The sequence below is a fragment of the Haemorhous mexicanus genome, chromosome 25 (genome assembly GCF_027477595.1).
Source record: "Haemorhous mexicanus isolate bHaeMex1 chromosome 25, bHaeMex1.pri, whole genome shotgun sequence".
Classification (NCBI taxonomy): Eukaryota; Metazoa; Chordata; class Aves; order Passeriformes; family Fringillidae; genus Haemorhous; species Haemorhous mexicanus.
Window position 1 is genome coordinate 1,609,161 of NC_082365.1, and position 18,752 is coordinate 1,627,912.

General features: G+C 53.8%; 1 protein-coding gene across 5 annotated transcripts in view; it reads right to left on the reverse strand.

The window, feature by feature from the left end:
• ANKS1A (ankyrin repeat and sterile alpha motif domain containing 1A) overlaps positions 1-18,752 on the reverse strand; it is a 72,817-nt gene that overhangs the window by 7,316 nt on the left and 46,749 nt on the right. For all 5 annotated transcript variants that reach the window (XM_059867679.1, XM_059867678.1, XM_059867677.1 and 2 more), the window contains 9 exons: positions 17,757-17,823; positions 13,983-14,089; positions 3,681-3,779; positions 3,198-3,350; positions 2,969-3,076; positions 1,129-1,293; positions 672-797; positions 488-559; positions 25-111 (listed from right to left, as the gene is read on the reverse strand). In XM_059867679.1, the coding sequence (XP_059723662.1) occupies positions 25-111; positions 488-559; positions 672-797; positions 1,129-1,293; positions 2,969-3,076; positions 3,198-3,350; positions 3,681-3,779; positions 13,983-14,089; positions 17,757-17,823 (984 nt within the window). The remainder of the gene's footprint in view (positions 1-24; positions 112-487; positions 560-671; positions 798-1,128; positions 1,294-2,968; positions 3,077-3,197; positions 3,351-3,680; positions 3,780-13,982; positions 14,090-17,756; positions 17,824-18,752) is intronic.

Sequence of the window (18,752 nt, forward strand, 5' to 3'; positions counted from 1 at the left end):
GACTCTGAGGCATCTGCAGCTCACCTTGTTGGAGGCATCGATGAACTTCACCCCTTTGTATGTGATGGACAGGATTATGGTTGGGATCTTCTTCATGTGCTCCGTGGATTTCTTCAGAAATGAGAATATTCAAGTGACCAACTGTGAATGGATGCTCCCTCTTTACCCCCACCCCAGAGACCTCCAGGCCTGTACAGGAAGTTTTGGGGATCTGGGACCAGGAGGAGGAAAGTTAGCTCCTGGTAGAAGCAGAGGGGAAGAGACAAGGATCTGAAGAGAACCCAGCCACCACTTCCCCAGTGAAAACACACACTCTCCCAAACCCTCTGGGTACTGGGAACAATGTTGGGAAGGGGCAGTTCACCAGAGACAAAGGCACTGCCTGTTTGGTGGACAGGATTTGGGGAGCCACTGAGGTCCCCCCTCCCCAACCCACATCACCCCCCAGAGGCTGCAAGTGAAGCCCCCGGCCCCAGGGTCTCCGTACCCTCATCTTGGCACAGGCGTCCTGGGTAGACTCTGTCCCTCGGAGGTCTTTGATCAACATGGAGCCCAAGTACTGTGTGAAGGAGGGAGAGATGTTAAATCCTGCCAATCCCAAGGCAATGACACTGCCCTGAGAGCCCAGAGCTCCTCATCCTCGCCACCCCCACAAACCAAAAGCCACTTACGTTGGCCTCGTACCCGCAGGACTCGAAGATGAGCTTCTCAGGCTGGTGCTGCCAGTTTTGAACAGGGGCATAGGGGGCTGCCAGGCTGGGGGGGCGCAGGGTGAGCCTGGACTCCCGACGGTCCTCCTGCATGGAACAAGCACAGATGTGAAGCCACAGTGGGTTGGAACAGCTCTTAATGGGGCTCTTTGAGCTAAGGGGATTGAGGTTGGCAATGGCCAAATCCCCCAGGAGCTGGGTGGAGGCAGCACATGGGGTTAAGGTGCCAGTGCTGATGGAAGTGTGAGCCATGGATTATTGAGGTGAAACTGAGGCATAAAGGAGCTGCTGACTCTAATGTCTGAGGGAAGCTGAGCCTGACCAGCTCCCTCCCTGCAGCATCCTCCCTTCTCCCTGGCTCCAGAGATGGGAGAGCCTGTGCAGAGGGCCCCCAGGACACACAAAAACACCCACTAACCTGTGCTTTGTAGCGCTCAGCTCTGGAGTAGGGAGCAACCTCAGTGCCACGATCGTGCTGCCTCTTGGCAGTGTCCCCCGAGGGCAGCAGGAGATCAGCAGATCTGCCTGTGCAGGAGTCGTTCTGGCTCAGGGGAGATGACGTCTGGGACATCAAATCCTGGCACTGGAAGGAGCAAACACCACAAAGGGTCCCAGTCAGCTTGGGCTGTGCTGTGCCCCCCATCACTCCCTCTACACTGCGCAACACAGGGTGCATTGAGTGGACTAAGGGGTCAGCTCCTGCTCTGGGGGCTCCTGCCTCAGTGCCAATCCCACCCTTTACCTTCTGCATGAGACACCTGATTTGCTCCAGGATGGTTTCAGCAATGTACTCAGCCCTTTGTGCTCAGCACGCCTCTGCCTCTCAGAGCTCACCCTAGGAGGGCAGGGGACACGCTGGGCTGGGGGCAAGCTGATTCCAGAGGGGTGGGCTCCCCTAAAGCACTAAGCTAAGCACCCGAGGGCGATGATGATCAGCCACCCCAGCAGAGGAGCGCCGGGAGCCGCCGCCAGAGCGCGCCCAGGGCCCGCAGGCACGGCCAGAGCCTCGGCACAGCTGTGGCCGCATTAGTCCCATTCAAAGCATTCGCTTGATTTGCCATTGACGTCCGCCCGCCCCCCGCGCCGCAGCCAGCGCTGGAGCTCACCAGCTGCAGCGCCAGGAAATGCTGCAAATGGCCCATTCTCCCAGGCAGCCTCCCCGGGCAGCATCTCAATCAGCTGAGCCGCACCGGAGCAGCCTCTCCCTGCTCAGCCCCGCTGCTGCCTTCAGTCTCGCCCGGCTCACAGTGCAGAGCCTTCCTTGGCTGCTGGTCCCTCCTGGGCTCCTGCTGCCTGGCACAGGGCAGTGGGTCTGTACTGGGCACCCTCCCAGTGCAGCACCAGTGTGAGCTCTCTCTGTTCTCACACTTGAACCCAGCTCCTAAAGAATATCATGTCAGCAAACACAGCAGTCCAGCTCGCTTCAGCTGAGGCTGTTTGGGTTGGAAAGGCTTGGGAATCCAAGAGGGCAGAGCTCTGCAGCAGGGCAAGGACCAGATGTTTAGGTTGGGTAAACTCTAATCACTCCAATTCCTGCTCCAGGAAGCTGATTAGCAATCTCTGGGAGGAGGCAGCACGACACGCTATCCCATTCCTGAGCTCAGGGTCGCTCTGAGCCCAGCAGCTTCTGCCAAACTCAGCTCTCAAAAGCCAATTTTCAGGCAGAATGGGGAATGTGATGCTTCCCTCCCAGCCAAGCCCCGTAACAAGGGCCTGACATCCAAATGCTGCCACTCCTGCAGCAAAAATCAACATCCACACATCCTGTCGAGTGTTATTTGGCAGCAAGAGCAGGAGCTCTCAGCCCAGCCAGGCCAGGGAGAGGGCTCCGGATCCCAAGGGTGCAATCAAACACCAAGTCCCAGCTGCAGCCCCTCTCCAGCTGGGCTGGGTCACTCCTGCCTGCTGAAAGCTCCCACATCTCTGACCAGGAAACAAGGGCAAGAAAGTGGGCTCAGAACTCCCTTCTGTGCAGGGCAGAGGTGGGAGTGGCACCCTGCACCCCTTCAGTGCAGGCACCTCATCCCAAGGGGCAGCCTGACCTTTCCCATGGGGTCAGCACCCAGGGGCTGACCTGCAAGGGCTGGAATTACCTTGCCCCACTCACTGCAAGGTTGTCCCTGCATAAGGGGCACAAGGCTGCCCCTGGGTGGCTGGAGAGGATGAAGTGAGCAGCTGTATGGACACCAGTGGCCATGGCAAGATTTCTCCCAGCACTGACACACAAGTCAGGCAGGGAGCCACGAGCAGGGACTCACTCTCAGCTGTGAGAACCGTGGTGGCTTGGCTGGTGGCTCCTCGTAGGGTCTGTCTGCCAGTGAGGCGATGATCCGCTTCCGATGGCCCAGCAGGTTCACTTTCAGCACCTGCAGGGAGAGATCAGGGTCACCACGGGCACAGAGCTACTCTGAGAGACTTGTAGCAAGTGCCATTCCCAAGGAAGAGGGCAGGACCTTGTTGCCCTGGCAGGAGAGAGGTGACACTCACATTCACTATCTCAAGCTCCCAGAGGTTTTTCACAGTGTCGATAGAGCTGTAGCCACTCGAGAGGAAGGACTGGATGTAATCCTGCAGCCCCAAGGAGTCGAGCCATGCAGGAACTGATGGCTGGCTATTCCCATCACAGCCCAGCGGTTTCAACTGTGAAAGCACAAGAAAGGTGTTAAAAGCTGCAGGAGCTGGGATCCCAAGGGATATGGGGTCAATGAAAATCAGTTTACAGGCCATCACTATCTCCACTAGCCAGTAACAAAAGCACTGTACAAAGAATGTGCTTGGGATCAAGACTGGGAGAGAAGAGTCCCAGCATGGAGCTACCACCATCCACACAGCCTGGAAGAGCAGTATACTCCTCCTCCTCCTCCCTGCTATTCCCCAGACCCTTCCCACAGCCCTGGAGATGCAGAGTCTGGCTGTTGTGTCCCCTGTGCTCACAGCCATGCCTGGCAGTGCCCATCCTCGTGTGCTGACCTTGGGGAGGGAGCGAGCAGCCTGGAGCAGCTTCCGCCGGTGCTGCGGGTCCCCGATCCCGATATCCCGAAGGTCCTGGTCCTCCATGACATTACAGCCCTGTGGGGACAGCAGGGAGTGACATGGGAGCAGGGGACAACAGGAGCCACACAGGTGTGTGAATGGACATCACACAGTTAGGGCACCTTCCTGACTTGACCTCCAGCATGCCTTGGAAGCAGCAGGAGGAGGAGGAGGAGGAGGAGGAGGAGGATAAGGAAGGCTTCCAAGGCTGGGAGCTCTGCCCCACGTACCGACCTTGGGCACACAGAGGGCTGACACGAGCACACGGAGCACTGCCCTCCCTTCCCTGCTCTGGGAGACACTTCCAGCCCTTAGCCCCGGGGCATGGGACGACACACAGAAGCTTTAAACATCCTGTAACAGCCCAGGCAAACCCCAGCCCCCTCCTTGGCCGAGCAGGGCCTCTGGGATCTGCTCAACCTCACACTGTGCTGTTAAAACCCATTTTCTGCCCCCTTCCCCCCTGCAGAGCAGAAGCACATGGACTCCACCCCCCTTTAAAAGCCTCTGTCACAACCTGCTTCCCTGCCCTCCTACCTGGGCAGAGCTCAGCAGGACACGTCTCCCACACCTGGCAGAGCCACTCTGCTGTGTGACTGAAGGCTCCAGCCCCAGCCCAGACCCCTCCCTGGCCCTGCCTCCCTCTGCTCCCCAGAGTCCCAGCAGGTGTGTGCCGACAGCGCTTCACTGCTCCACATTTTGGTTTTATAAGAGAAACCCAATTAAGGCCGGCCGCAGGGAAGGTGAGGGCAGGTGAGATTGCCAGGCACCTACCATAAAGGGCAACAAGGGCTTCCTGCCCCTTCCCATCCATGCTTTTGTGGGATTTCAGCACGTGTGCTTTGCTGAGTGCTACCTGCTTTAAATGCAGTGAGCTGGCCCAGAGCAGCCTCCTCCTGAGCGTGTCCTTGCTCCCGGCCACGCCAGCAGCTGCTCTGCTCATCACTGCCACTTCCATGGCAGGTGTGGTGACAGCAGAGCAGGATAGCACATGGCTCTCCACCCTGGAGCTGCCCTTCCCTCGGCCACAGAGGAGTGTTCAGGGAAACAGGGAATTAACACCAGAGATAAGAGATGCCCAGAGATCTCTCTGCCCTGCAGCCCACACTAGTCATTTAGCAAACAGCAAATGAGCAGTGGGTGGCAGGAGGCAGAGGCCTCAACACCCCTGATGGGGCTCCTCTGCCTCCCCCTCCCTTGGCAGGTTAGATCCCACACAGCTCATTCCTGGAGAGCAGAGCCTGAGCTGACAGCCACGGCACAAAGGCATTTATTTGTCTGAGAGTTGTTTAAACAACAGAAAAGTCTGGGCTAAATGGCTCTGCAGCCAATGGGGAGGGGTTCATTCTGTGTTTTCCCTCAAAGGCCAGTTCACAGACTGTGCCAGTTAAGGCCATTGTGCTGGGAAGAGCTTCTGCCACTGCCCCAGAGCCTCTGTGCACACCAGACCATGGCCAGACCCATCTGCCCTGCACCCCAGAGCCTGTGAGCGAGACCAAGGGACACCAGGGGCTCACCTGATGGAACCACATCACATGAACTGTTCTGTGCACCCCTCAAATGAACAAAATCAGTGAGTAAGAAGAGGCAGGTTGCTGCTGAAAGCTCCAGGCTGCCCATTTGGTGCACAAGCTGCAACTCTCTTGGACTGGGAACAAACTCCCAGTGATTAACACGAGGAGCTGCTGCTGCCAGGGCAGTGACCTCCGGCTGGTGGGCAGCAGCATCCCACCAGAAAGATGGAAACATCCCCTCCCCTTTCTTGTTCATGAATTTTAAGCCAAAGAGCCACATTTAATGTGCATTCCTGTAACAGCAGGGGATTGTGTGCTTGGCTCAGGGGGGGAGGGAAGGGATTAATGGGGATTAACTCCCCTGACAGACACCTCACCTGGCAGGAACACAGTATGTGTGCAAGGCATTCATCTCCCAGAGAGAGATGGCTTGGAAAGGGCTTTTTGAAACGGACAAAGAGGGCCAGAGCAAGTGATGGGATTTCTCTCACAGGTTTGGAAAGCAAATTATTACTGCCCTGTGAGGGGGAGGAAGAGGGAGGGACTGAAGTGCCCACAGCATGGCACAGCCCAGGTACCTGAAACCTGCAGTTCCCAATGCTTGGGCCTGCTCTGCTCCCTTGACCTGCCCATCTTGGTACTCTGTGGCTCCATCCCCCTGCAGAAAGCCAGGGCTGAAGTTGGGGTAGTGCAGGGAAGATGCTGGCAAGGGCAGAGCTCACAGCCAGCCTTTCCCTTGGTGCCACCCGGACAGCAGGAACAGTCAGCAGCCAAATGAGCTGTGACAATGGCAATGAGTAATTTTCACGTATAAAAACTAAACAAGCTTGCTGATCCTATTTACACTTTCACTCATGCTCACTTTCCAGTGTTGAGCCCTTTTTGGTGCTAATCCCCTTTGGCATGGCCATGATTCCACACGAGCAGCACAGAGCTGGTGGCTCTCGCTCTCCCACAGGGCACCAGTGCCAGCCCCAAGGCAGGGCAGTAGGTGTTCTCCCACCTTTGGCATCTGAAACTCAAAGAAAATTGCTTGCTCTGTAGCAAGGCTAGAAGGTAGTTAAACACTGTGAAGCCTACAGCTTTCTCCTGCACTCCTTATTTTTATGTGTCACATTAAATTCCCTCGGTGGCAGTCGTATTCTCTGGGTACTTAACAAGGATAGACAAAGCATAGCAGCTCTGAACAAATCACTCCAGCCCCTGGTGCAGGAGAAATGTCCTTCAAACCCATCTGGATTTCAACTCCCATGCAAAACAATAATCTGCCACTAAAAGAGAGAATTAAATACAAAGACACCAGAGATCTTTTAACCTTTGCCAGCCACACAGAGGAGCCAGACTTTAAACCTCTCTGCACTCAACATGCCCTCAGGCAAGAGCCAAGGAGCAGAGCTGCTCTGCAGGGGCCACTGCTGCTTTTTGGTTTGACCCAAAGGTTCCCTTCGGTGCTGGCCACAGGGCAGCCCCAGCTCCCACCAGCCCCTCCCCAGGTCCTCTCAGGACGTGCTCAGCGGGAAGAGCAGAGCTCCAGGATGTGCTCTGCCATCAGCCCAGTCCTCCAGGAGCCTCCAGCAGCAGCCTCAGACTTGCCAATTACAGTCAAAAAGACTTTCCCAAGACGTGTTTCCGATTTCACTCCTTGTGACAAGTGCTTTTACCCTGCATGTTCCTCCTGGGTGCCCCAGCTCCGTGGGGCTGAGCAGAGCCAGGGAGGCTCAGGGCTGGCCTGGGCCAGAGCTCTCACTGTCACCCACACTTTGGGGCAGTGAGGGACACCCAACAGCTCCTTCACCCCAACATCTCACCATGTGCTCTGTCAGGAACCAGCCCCAACCTGGGCTCAGCCAGGGAAGGTGAAATGCATCACCTGGGGCAGAGCAACTCTGGCTGCTCAAAGAGCTGAAGCATCAGCCCAGTCTGACACCTGGAGCTGGGTAGGCTGAGTCCCACCCTGGCTCCCAGCTGGCACAGACTGGCTGCCAGGCAGTCAGAAGGCCCTTCATCCCCCAACACAGTCTTCAGCTTCCTCCCAGGAAAACAGAGCCCCCTCCCAGTACCCACCACCATGAGGGAACTCCTGAGCCCTGTCTCTGCCCTCCACCCTGCCCCGAGGGAGGGCAGGGATCTGCCAGTGACCCCTGTCCCCACTGGGAGCCCTGTGGGATGCTGGTGCAGCTGACCTGCCTGCAGAGACACGAGTTCTTCAAAAAAGGCTTGGCTTTAGTCACACCTCACTGCCTGCACTGTAGTTAAACAGCCTGTGAGGCTCCAGGTTTCTCATTAAAGGAGGAAAAAACAGTCAGAGGTTACCTGGCAGAAGGCAGCATCCCCTCCTGCTACCGAGGTGACCCCAAAGGGACTGAGCCAAAGGCAGCACTGCTGAAATCTGCCAGATTCTTCCTCCAGCAGGACACTCTGCAGGCACTTAACTACCCAATTTTCAGATGCTGCTTCTTCCCCAGAGCCTGGCGTCCGTCCATGCTCCTGTTCCAGGCTCCAGCTAAGGAAGGGCCTGGGGCAGTGAGTGCTCCCTGCAGGGACCCGAGGGCAGCGCTGCCCTGGCACACCCTGCACGGGCAGGATGGCACCAGGATGGGTCTGCTCCAGAAAGCAACAGATGCAAAACCCAAACACAGCATTCCCAGACTCCAAAGGCTCCTGCAGACACCCCAAGCAGAGAGACAGATGAAAGCTCTCTGTGCATACAAAGAGCTTTGTGTGCACTTTTTCTTTTTCCCCTCAGTGCATCCGAGACAATTTGCATCTTGTTGAAGATTCTGCTGTCACTGCTGCTGCTCTGCTTTCGGCAGAGATGGAGATGTGTCCAGCTCACAGCTGGGCACACCTAGAGCAGGGGGACCCCATTTGATCATACAAATCTGTGTTTGTGATCTGTGGAGTTTGGTGCCTTCCCTTAAAAGCATCTGCAGTCTGGGGCACTTGAGTGGAAAGCAGGGGAAAGGATCTGTTTGGCCACAGGCACGATGAGGAAGCCCCAGCTCTTCACAGAGCATCAACGGGGAAAGGGGCTCATACACAAAACCCTACAATAAATCTGAGATTAGCACACAGCCACTTCATTTTTAATTTTCTTCCCCATGCAGACTGGCAGCGTGACAATGGCAACAGAGGGAATCGGTCATGGTTGTCAAGTTCAGGCAATTTTATTGAGAGAAAAAAAAAAATTAACTGCAACTTTAATGGTTTTTTTAATGTTTATGGGGCCTGGAGCTACTAATGAATCAAACATAAGTATCCTCTAAATTGTCAGTTCTGGTCCACCCACTTTGCTCCTCAAAATCCACTCCAACCTCTCTGCTCCCCGTGGAGTCCATTCCTATTATCCAGGGAGCTTTGGCACAGCTCTGCCATTTCCCAAGATCCTCAAACTTCCTTCAACCCCAGATCCCTGCATGCCTCTGCTCTCAGCATTCTCTTCAAAGACAACCCAAACACCCCTACCATGGTGGATAAAGCACAGTCCTTGGGAACCTCCCAAGGACCAGCCAGAACCCACTGGGGAGGTGTCAAACAAAATCCATTTAATTGAATGAAGTGATTCCCACTCAGGGGCTTGGCAGAGACCCTTACCCCAGGGTCCAACTCCCCTCTTAGGGGCTCATTTAGTGCTGCACTGCCAGTCTGGGGACACTGGCACGTGTTCCTGGGGGCTGACAGCAGTGACCAAATCCAGAAACAGCCACCCAGAGCTTCTGCCCAGCTGAGGAGAGCTTGCTCCAGTTCCAGCCTGACAGCCCAGGCATGAGCTACACAGAGCTCACCTGAATCTGCATGAAAATCCCTGCACCAGCTGTGGTCAGGCCACGTTCTTGCTGTGTTTCAACAAGAGCAGATGCAGTAAAACCCCATCAGGGGTCTCTGGTGGCCCCTCACAGATCATTCCTGGGTGCAAACAGCTACTGGAATGTGTCAGTGCAGTTTTCCCCGAATGGCTACTATAAAATGACAAGTTCTATATGAAAATAGAAAAAAGCTCAGGGGCAGACACATTCCCAGAGCATGTCCAAAGCCTGGCTGCTGCCCAGGGGACCAGGAGCTGTGTGCCAAGCTGGGCCATTCGGAACTGGATCAGGCAGAGCTGAGTGACTGAGGACACAGGAGATGCCAGTGCTCCAGCAGGGCAGGTACCAGGTGAGAATGAGGATTGTGCAGATGTCAGCCCACACCCAAACCCCAGGATCTGAAGAGCAAAGGAGACCTGGCTTTGTCAGATGTGGACTGGGGCTGTCCTCAGCCTGGGAAGGCATGAGAGGTGTTGAGCTTGGCTCACACCCCAGCCAAGGTGAGCCAACCTGAGCCAAGGCCTCAACTCCACATTTATCCTGGTTTTGCCTGCACACACGGAGAGGAGAAGGGGAAGGAAAGGCTGTTCCGTTAGCAAACATCACCGCAGGCTAGTCTAACATGGCCCTGAATTGCACTGAATCACATTCATGTCAGTACTCTAAATTATTTGCAGACACCCCATTCTTCCACCACCATCATTTTTCTACCACTTCTCCCCAATTATAAAAAAATAAATAAAATCCCCCAGAGGAGCCCAGGGCACTACACACAGAGAACAGATTTCCCTTTCTGACGCTGTCTCATTGAATCAGCATTAGCTGCTTTCCACACACTCCATGGGAATCCAGGCTGGAACAATAAAAAAAAAGCCATAAAAAATGGTTTATGTTCTCTTTTACCTGCTCATTTGTGAATCTAAACATCTTTGAACTGAATAAAAAGTTCAACTCCAGAACAGTGGTACAACTGCCAGAGCACGCGGGGTTTGCCCTTCTCAGATGTCAGCCCAGGGGAAGCTGTGGGGCAGCAGCAAGATCCCACCCTCCAGGGGAAGGAGAAAGCTTTTGCAAGCATCTCAGATACATTTATGGGATCTGTGGGATCACAAAACACCCTGTGAGGGAACAGGTAATGGCATTTCCTTCCCACTTCTGCGGAGGAATTCCGCCATCAGTTATTGCAATTCCTTCTCATTACAGTGGCCACGTCCTTCCCCTCTCCAGACAGGCAAAGTCCAGCCTGTCGTTTCCCTGGGTTAATCTCTGCTTGCTGCAGGGACCAGGAATGCACCGGGCATCCCAAAATCAAATTCCTATGCATTTTGGACTTCCCAAAAGGGGCATCTGTGGCAGATGCACTGGTGAGCACAGCAGACATGATGGGGCCAAGCTCCAGGAGCAGCAGAATCCCTCTTGGTCCATATTCCTGTGACATTTTTCCTGCTCTCCCAGCTCATTGCCCGCCAAGGACAATTAAGTCCATTTATTGTGCACTTTTCTGGATGACACTTTTCACTCACTGCTGCAGTTTTGTGATCTGACCTTTCATTCCCCTCCTCTGGTGAGGGATGAGGCAATGAGGCTCCTGGAACTCGGCGTGTGCTACGGGGCCGCGTTCCTCCACGTGGGAGGCAGCAGTGCTGCTCCTCCTGGGTGGTGGGGTGGGCATTCCTGGTTCACTGGAGCTGTTCACATTTGGCAGGCAGTGCTGCTGAGGGTTTTATCCTACTTGCAGAGCTGTATTTTTGCTAAGTCAAGGACAGCACAGCCACTGCCAGCAGCTTCGCCGCGGCTGTGTTCACCCACTGCACAAATAAACTTTCCCCTCTGATGAAGGAATCCCAGTGGGCTGCAGAGCAGAGGAGGAGGATTGGAAGCACTATCTCCACTTGAGCTGTTCCTAATCCCAGCTGCCTGCACAGGCTGCTGCCCAATTCCAGCTCCACATGAAAAGCAGCAGCTGAGTGTCCAGTCTGACTGCCCCGCAGCAGTGGTGCTGGCCATGAAGGTCACTTGGTGGCAATGCAGAGGGTGAGGGAAAGAAGCTGCTGTCTTGGACAGTGGGGTTTGTGCTTGAGAGTGGCAGAATAACAGGGAAAGCCTCTTCCCTGCCTAGTCCATAAACACAGTGCGGCTACTGTAGGAAACTTGAAGGGAATAGAAGAATTTCTGCAGACACAGAGATGTGGGCCAATATGCAGAGGTGGGAAGAGAACTCCAGCGTTTTGGAAAGCTAAGCTACCTAAACTCATCTTTTATCACCCCTTTCTTCCCTCAATCAAGCCAAAAGATTACACAATCCAAGATCTGTGTAGACTTTGGTCCCTTCCCAGGAACACGTAGATGGACGAGGCGCTCCAACGTCACGTCACATCCATGTCCCAAAAATCCTGCTGACTTCTGCCAGCAATATCCACCCCCGAGTGAAGCCAGTGCTTGATCAAGACAAACTTTGTCCCAGATGCAGAGCTGGGAGTTCCCAGGAGCAGAGAGAAGGCTCCAAAGCACCTTTCCCTTCCACAGCACAGCCTGTGAGACACTCGTGGCTCCCACTGTCACCTGCAGGAGCTGGGGGTCCCTGAGTCCCTCTCAGTTGTTGGTCAGCAGCCCCCAAGAGGAGCAGGACCCTCATGATCTCCCTGCTGCCCACTCCAGCTGCAGCCTGTCCAGTGAGGCAGCCAGCACGTGGCTGGAGCACAGCTAATCCCCTAATCCCCAGTTCCTGGAGTTCTGAAAATAACGGAATTATTATTTTTGGAAACAACACATGTTTCTGCCTTCCTATATTAACATCTAATTAAGAACCAAATATATTTACAGAGCACTTTTCAAACTCCCTTTACACACAGTGTGCTCATGAATCATTTCCCTACCTGGGGGTAAAGGCTCTTGTGACATGGGGCATAGATTAACACAGGAGCCAGCTGAAAATATCCAGGGAATTAGAAATTCCTGAAAGCAGACCCAGCTGCAGTACAGGCCACCAGAGTACCAGCAAGCCCAGCACCTCCAGTCTGAGTCTCTTATAACCCTGTCCCACACTGGGGGCAAAAAGGGAACTTTAAACCCTGGTTCTCACGTGAAGAACAGCACCAGGCATCCTGGTGCCTTGTCAGACTGTTTTAAACCCTCCTCTGAGTTATCTACTGCAGGCTGAGTATCTTCTTCAGTAATTAAAGGGCTCTTTTAAGACACTGCCCTGCTCTGTAGCTACACAATCTCTGCACACTGAACACTCTTCTCCTGCAAAGCTGGTTTGCCCCCAAAAAGCTCCTGGGGATCCCAGAGCAAAGGGACCATCCTGGTACGCCTGAACACCCTGCAGCTCTTGGAGCAGAGAGCAATGCAATGCAAAATCCTGCACAGAAAACACGTGTTTTCATATCAAAAGACTCCAATCTCCTAGTTTAGGCTACTAAAACTTAATTAACCTCATAACCCACCTGGTGATTTGCAAGCCATTACCCAGCGTTCTTTGGACCTTGAAATATTGAACACAGTGAGGCCCTAAGAGGGACTAATCCTTTCATAGAAACTGTTCAATTTCAGGAAATTAACACTCTCAGTTTGGAATATTCTCTGTTAGAGACTGGAAGGGGCAGCCAATAAAGCAATGGTTGTGCAGAGAAGAGGACTGGGCAGCCCAACACTCAGAGCTTGGTGTCCTGAGCCCCTGCTCTGCCCAACTTCAGTGTTCACAGCAGTTTTAATAATTCATCCAAAAACATCAAAAACATCACTAGAACCAAATTAACTACCTGTTCCTCACTTGTGCTCTATCTGGAGGTTTTGCTCCCTCAGTACCAGAAGCTGAAGGCAAGGAACAACACAGAGGGCAAGATTCTAAATAATTCAACTTTCCTGCAGTGCTAATGTATTAGCTTGGAGTTCTCAGGGCTGGGATAAATGGATTTAAAGCCAGGGTTGGCATGGGTGCCAGGGTCAACTCCCTAGGAAAGGAGATAAGCAGCAAAATGGAAATCAGCTGGGGTTTGCACAAAATCTTTGTGAAATTATTTGACCTTTTAAATTTAAGAGGAATGAGCAAATGAGTGTCGCATCCCCTAAATCCAGCAGCAGCCAACTGCTGCACTGGGAGCAGCCACCCAGCACTGGACAGGGGAGAAAAACATCCAGCCATGAAGACAGCAAATCCTACCATGTACCCAACACCACCACACAGAGGGACACACACACAGGAACCTTTGCTACTGGAGTTTTGAGCTCACTGGGGTAGATCACACCTGGGCAGGCAAGGGAAAGGTGTTCTATCTGCAGCTGCTGGCTGAGAGCTACCATCAACCCCACAATGATCACAGATCCCTCAAAAGGGGATCCCAAGAGGATCTACAAGGTTATTTCATTTAAATTTGTTGTGACATCTCCAAACAGCCCCAGCACAAACAGGGATGCTGAACCGTGCTGCTTTAAGTTTCAACACTGGTTATTAAAACCCCTCAACCCTGAGCATTACCATGTCGTCATCATTAGGTTTCAGAGCCAACAGTGTCAGTGCAATTAGGTACAGCTCATTAACATACTGCCTGCATGTTCTGAGCAAGTACAGTTCCAACAAGAGGTCTGCTGCCTCCTTCACAGCCCAGAGCACAGACTGCTCAGGGCTTCCATCAAAAAACCAGCAAATTTCAGTTCCCATTTCTGGAGTAAACTGGACAGTAAAGATTTAGCGGGCAGAAGAAATAAAATTTTAGCAAGAAAACCAATCACACCTGAATTAAATGCAAAAACCCAACATAACCCTCATCGAATTCCTTCTGCCCAACCTCCTACACCCCCAACACCATCCTGGTGGGCGGCAGAACCCGGCTCTGCCCGGTGCCCACTCGGGGCATCGGCAAGGCGGGAAGCTTTGGCCAAGGCATCCCCCAGAGGCCGAGGTCCCTGGGGGCACTCACCAGGAAGCGAACATCATCAAAGCCATTCAGGAGCAGCTTGCTCTCGTACTGCTGCAGGCCGATGGACTCCAGCCACTCCCCGACGCTCTGCTCCAGCATCCGCGAACCTGACGAGAGAGGAATCGGCAGCCGCTTGAACAGGGAGAAACCGTTCAGGCGGTAGCAGCGGCACTCTGAGGAGGACAGATGGCATTGCCACATCATAGTCATTACCATAAAGAAACTCAAAAAATTATGCTCAGAGTACAACAAATCAGCGGGCAGACAATTCCTCTTGTGTGCACAGAGCATGGACAACGAGCTCGCGCTGCCTCGGCGGGCTCCGGGTGCAAATCTGTACTGCAGTTCACACTCAGGAAAGAAACTCCTCGCCCGGGCAAAGATTCAGAGGTGCTGCTGGGGCGCTGAGATCACAGGCACTGCTGTCAGGGCTCGTGAGTTCCTCGCCAGGCAAGCACATGAAGCCCAACCCCATGGGGATGCGGATCCACTCCTCGGCTCAGCGGAAGGGGGCGGGAGGAGAGCAGCAAACTTCCACCCGAGGCATTCCCAGGCAGTCTCTCTCAGGTGTGAGGGAAGGGAGCGGAGCTGTGTCAGTCCTCTCATCCACACACCTCTGGACACAGCCCCGGCTCAGCGGGGAGCACGGAGCAGCCTGAGAGAAAACAGCTTCATGCAGCCGAGCCAGCTCGGACACGGTGGATGCTCGGGAAAGCAGCAGGAGCCCAGGCAGAGTGGCTGTCCGCGGGAAGACACACAAGACAAAGGAAGCACAGACTGCAGCAGCGGAGAAGAAGGGCTTGTGCTCTTCCTCCCCAGCAGTCCTGAGAGAGGCAAACCATGGCAGGGGCTTCGTCTCGCCGTTTCTGTGTTATGGGGACCCCAGGCTCGCGTCCGGCAGCCCCGGCTCCGTCATTTACCAGCGATCCGATCGCTCGGCATTCCAGCACGCTGCCCGGACCTCTTGGCATTCCAGCAAGCTGGCTCCAGAGAGCCCAGCCCCACCTCTGCACCGTGTGACAGCACAGCCAGGACGGTTCTCACCCAACACTGCTGGTCCTGCCAGGTGTTGGGCACGCACCTGGATCTGCCCTTCCTTCATTTTCTTCAGCCCAGCGCAGCTGCCGCATGGAGCCCCTCGCTCAGACAGGGAGCAGCTCTGCAGGAAGGAGGCATTTCGGTTCCCTGCTTCCGAGCCCACAGCAAAAGGAAAAAAGCAAATGCAAGCACACTCTCTCCTCTTCCTGCAGCAGCTCAAGTCCGAGCCATGCCCTGGCACCTCCCCCTCAGCCTCTGATAAAGGAGATTCCTCACAACACCTATGGAAGCTCTGGCAGATGAGCTCTCCCTTCTCTCATCCCTGGGATGAGTCCAGTGACTTGTTACTCTCCTCTAGTAAAGCTCAAGACCTTAAGTATGACCAAAAAAAAGTTCAGAGATCTCCTTTTCATCAGGGAATTTGCTATGCAAGACAGGCAGATTTCCAGGCTCCCTGGCACGTCTGTTTCCAGCACGGATGCAAAGGATGATCAGGAGACCCCCGTTTGCTTCCTTTGAACCTTCAGGTCAGCTGAAGCAGTTTGGTACCTTCCAGCCATCCCTCCCCACTGTGCTGCAATGGCTGCACACGCAGAGCTCACGGTGTCACCTGCAGATCCCTGGGGTAATTCCTGCTGTCTGCTCCCGGGGTTGCTCCCGTGCCGGTGTTTGGGAGCGCTGGCCGGTCCCTCCAGCGCACGCGGTAACGCCGAGATCACAAAAGGCTTCTGCCTCCCTGCCCTGAGCCAGCCCGTGCTCCGGGGCAGCAGCTAAGCCCGGACTGTGTGCCAGGAGCTCCCTCTCGCCAGCTCTCCATCCTCCCCTCCATCCTTTCCCCCGCCGGTCCCTGCGCTCCGCCGGCTGCGGCGGCGGCTTTGTCTGAGCCGCGAGCCCCTCGCTGTCCCTCCCTTCTCCTCATCCTCTCCCCCCTCCCAGTGCTCCCACCCGCCGGGAGGGAGGCAGCGGCTCCGGAACTCTCCAGTGGAAATCACTGACTCCTCAATATTTACTCGATGATGGACAACGTGGCTTGGGGGTTTTAAAAAATGATGTCACAGGTTTGCTCCGACAGATCCAAGTGATTTGTGGCTGGCTCAGAATTAATTTATCAAGAGAGAGGTGAGGAAGTGCTTGCTGCCTACCACAGCATTCCTGGAGCTGTCGGGGTATTGGCAGAGGGAATGAAACCACAGCAGCTCCTTCTCCTGAGCTCCTGAATTTAATTTTTAAAATTATTTACTCTATTCAGCCTTGCATGCACTTGTAAATACATTTCTGCTTTCAAAGGGGAAAGCTACAGTGATACCAAGGGCAGGTTTTCTGTTAACAAAACCCTTTCAAAGTCATGACAAAATTAAGAGAGGGAAGTATTTGGAGGGAGGGAATGGAGGGGTTTCCTTTAAAAACAGAACAGACACCTAAAACATCCCAGGCTGTAAACTAAGATGCCCCAAATACACCTGATATATGTGTGTTACAAGGATGATAGAAGAACAGAAGCATCACAGTACATGTGCCCCCTGGCAAGATCCTGATCACAACTTCTGGCTGAAACAAGCTCCTATTCCTCAGCTCCATCCTTCCCCTTATGCTCCACATTTTGGGAATCCTGCCTTTGAGAGGCTGGCAGAGGGGGAACCAGTGGGCAGAGATGGAATGTCAAGTGCATTCCTACAGCTGTGGTGCCTCCTGCAAGGCACTTCTTAAGTCCCACAGCACAGAGAGAAGAGGCTGCACATGAGGGATCCCAAACTGAGCGTGACAGAGCACAGCCCATGGGAAAACCCCTGGCTGCAGGACAGGGCAGCTCCTGTGCAGCAGGGCACCTCCAGGCTACCCACCTTGCTGAGCACTGCCTGCACAGCTCTGCAGGAGCCCTGGCTCTGCCTCTCTCCTCCATGTCAGACCTTTCCCTGCTGCTATTGATCCATCACAGCCTGAACTGGTGCGGGGAGGGCTGTCAGAGCAGGGAGCAAACCCACACAGCTTCAACTCCTCTGCAAAGCTATCTGATCCTGGCATGCAGAGCCTGAATCAGGCTAAACTCCCACTGGGAACACCTAAGCAAAAACCTGAGTGACAAATGGATATGAGGTGAGCTCTGTCACAGCCCGTGTGAGCTGTGTGTGCAGATCTGTATTAGCATCTCATCAGGAGGAGCTGCTGCCCATCCAGAGTCAGAGCTGCTCTGCTGCAGCAGGCTGGAGGTGAAGGATTTAAAAGGACAGAATCCCCTGTGGTGGCAGCTCTCCAGCAAGCCTGAGTTCAGCTTTTGCTCACGACTAAAGGCAGAGAAGGGAATTCACATTTTAAGGGTCCTCCAAGAGCCTTGTTCTGTGGGTACCTGCAGGTGCACCTAGAAATGCCCAGTCCCTGAGGCACCTGGCAGGTCAGCCACATGCAAAGGGCATGGCCACCATGGCAGCCACACTGACCCACCACTGGCACCATTCAGCCCTGCCCAGCACAGCTGCTGCCCTCAGGGAAAGAGCTGGGAGGGAAATCCTGCAGCTGCATTCTGTAAAATTAAAGGAATCTTCCCAAGGAGTGTAGAATTAAAATTGCTGGCAGCAGCATTGAGCATCATTTGGGAACCCAGGTCTGCTCCTCCTGGGCCAGAGCATTCCTCTCCCTCCCAGAGCCAAAGCAGGTTAAAGACATCCACACACAGGAGCCAGCACCTTGTTTGTGTGCAGAGCACAGCCAGGACAGACAGACACATGCTGGGCACACTACCTGAGATCCTGTGCTGCTCCTGGGAAAAGTCAATGCCTTCGCCGATGGAACTCATGATCTTTTCAATCTGGAAATAAAAATAAAAGGCATGTGTTACATTATTAATAAAGCTTCAGGAAAAGGTAAAAGCAGCTCAGGATTTCACCTCCTACGTGACAGCTGAAGAAATCCAGGAAAGGATGTTAAGGTATCTCTGAACCAGAAGAGGTACCCTGAAGACCCTGCCTGGGTAGGTCTTTGTTGGGATGGATGGCTCAGAAGGGATATGGAGAGGCTGAGGCTCTGCAGAGCTTTCCCTTCCACAACTTGCCAGTGCCAGAAAATAAAAAGCTTCAACAAAAGCAACCCTCTGGAGCAGAGCCTGGGGGTGAGGAAGGAGCCCCAAACTCCTCCCTCACCCTGTAGGAGCACACAGCCCCCTACACAGCAGCAAAGCTGCAGCAGTGCTGTCACCCACTCCTTCCCAGCAAGCAAACTGGGAGCTCAGCTTCCCCACACTCTGGTTTGTTGGGCATTTTTGTTTTGGCTTGATTTATTTTTGAAACCACCACATTTCCCAATGCCATGCATGGAGCAGGTGCTTCCAAAGGGTTTGAAAACAGATTGTGTGAGATAACAGCATCACGGGGCAAATGCCTGAAGGACCCAGGAGAGGGAGCAGGAGACAGCTCCATCAGCTCCACACAAACCTGAGGCAGTGAGGAAGAAAAGGTACAAACTCTGCTGGAATGGGTCTGAGTCCTCTTAAGAGCTGCATAGAAATGGCTGCATTTGCCACACACACAAAAGAATAAATTAATACAGGCTGAAATTCCCAGTGAACTTTCAGGAGACTTCCTTAAATGAGAAGAGAAACTTTTGAAGCAATTGTTGAGCAGAATTTGTAAACTGAGGCTTCCAATGCAGTGGTGCAGAGGGAAAACTGACAATTCCCAGGTTAGTTTGTAAGAGGAAAGACTTGACAAACTGCAGCTCAGCTGGTCAGTTCAGACCCTT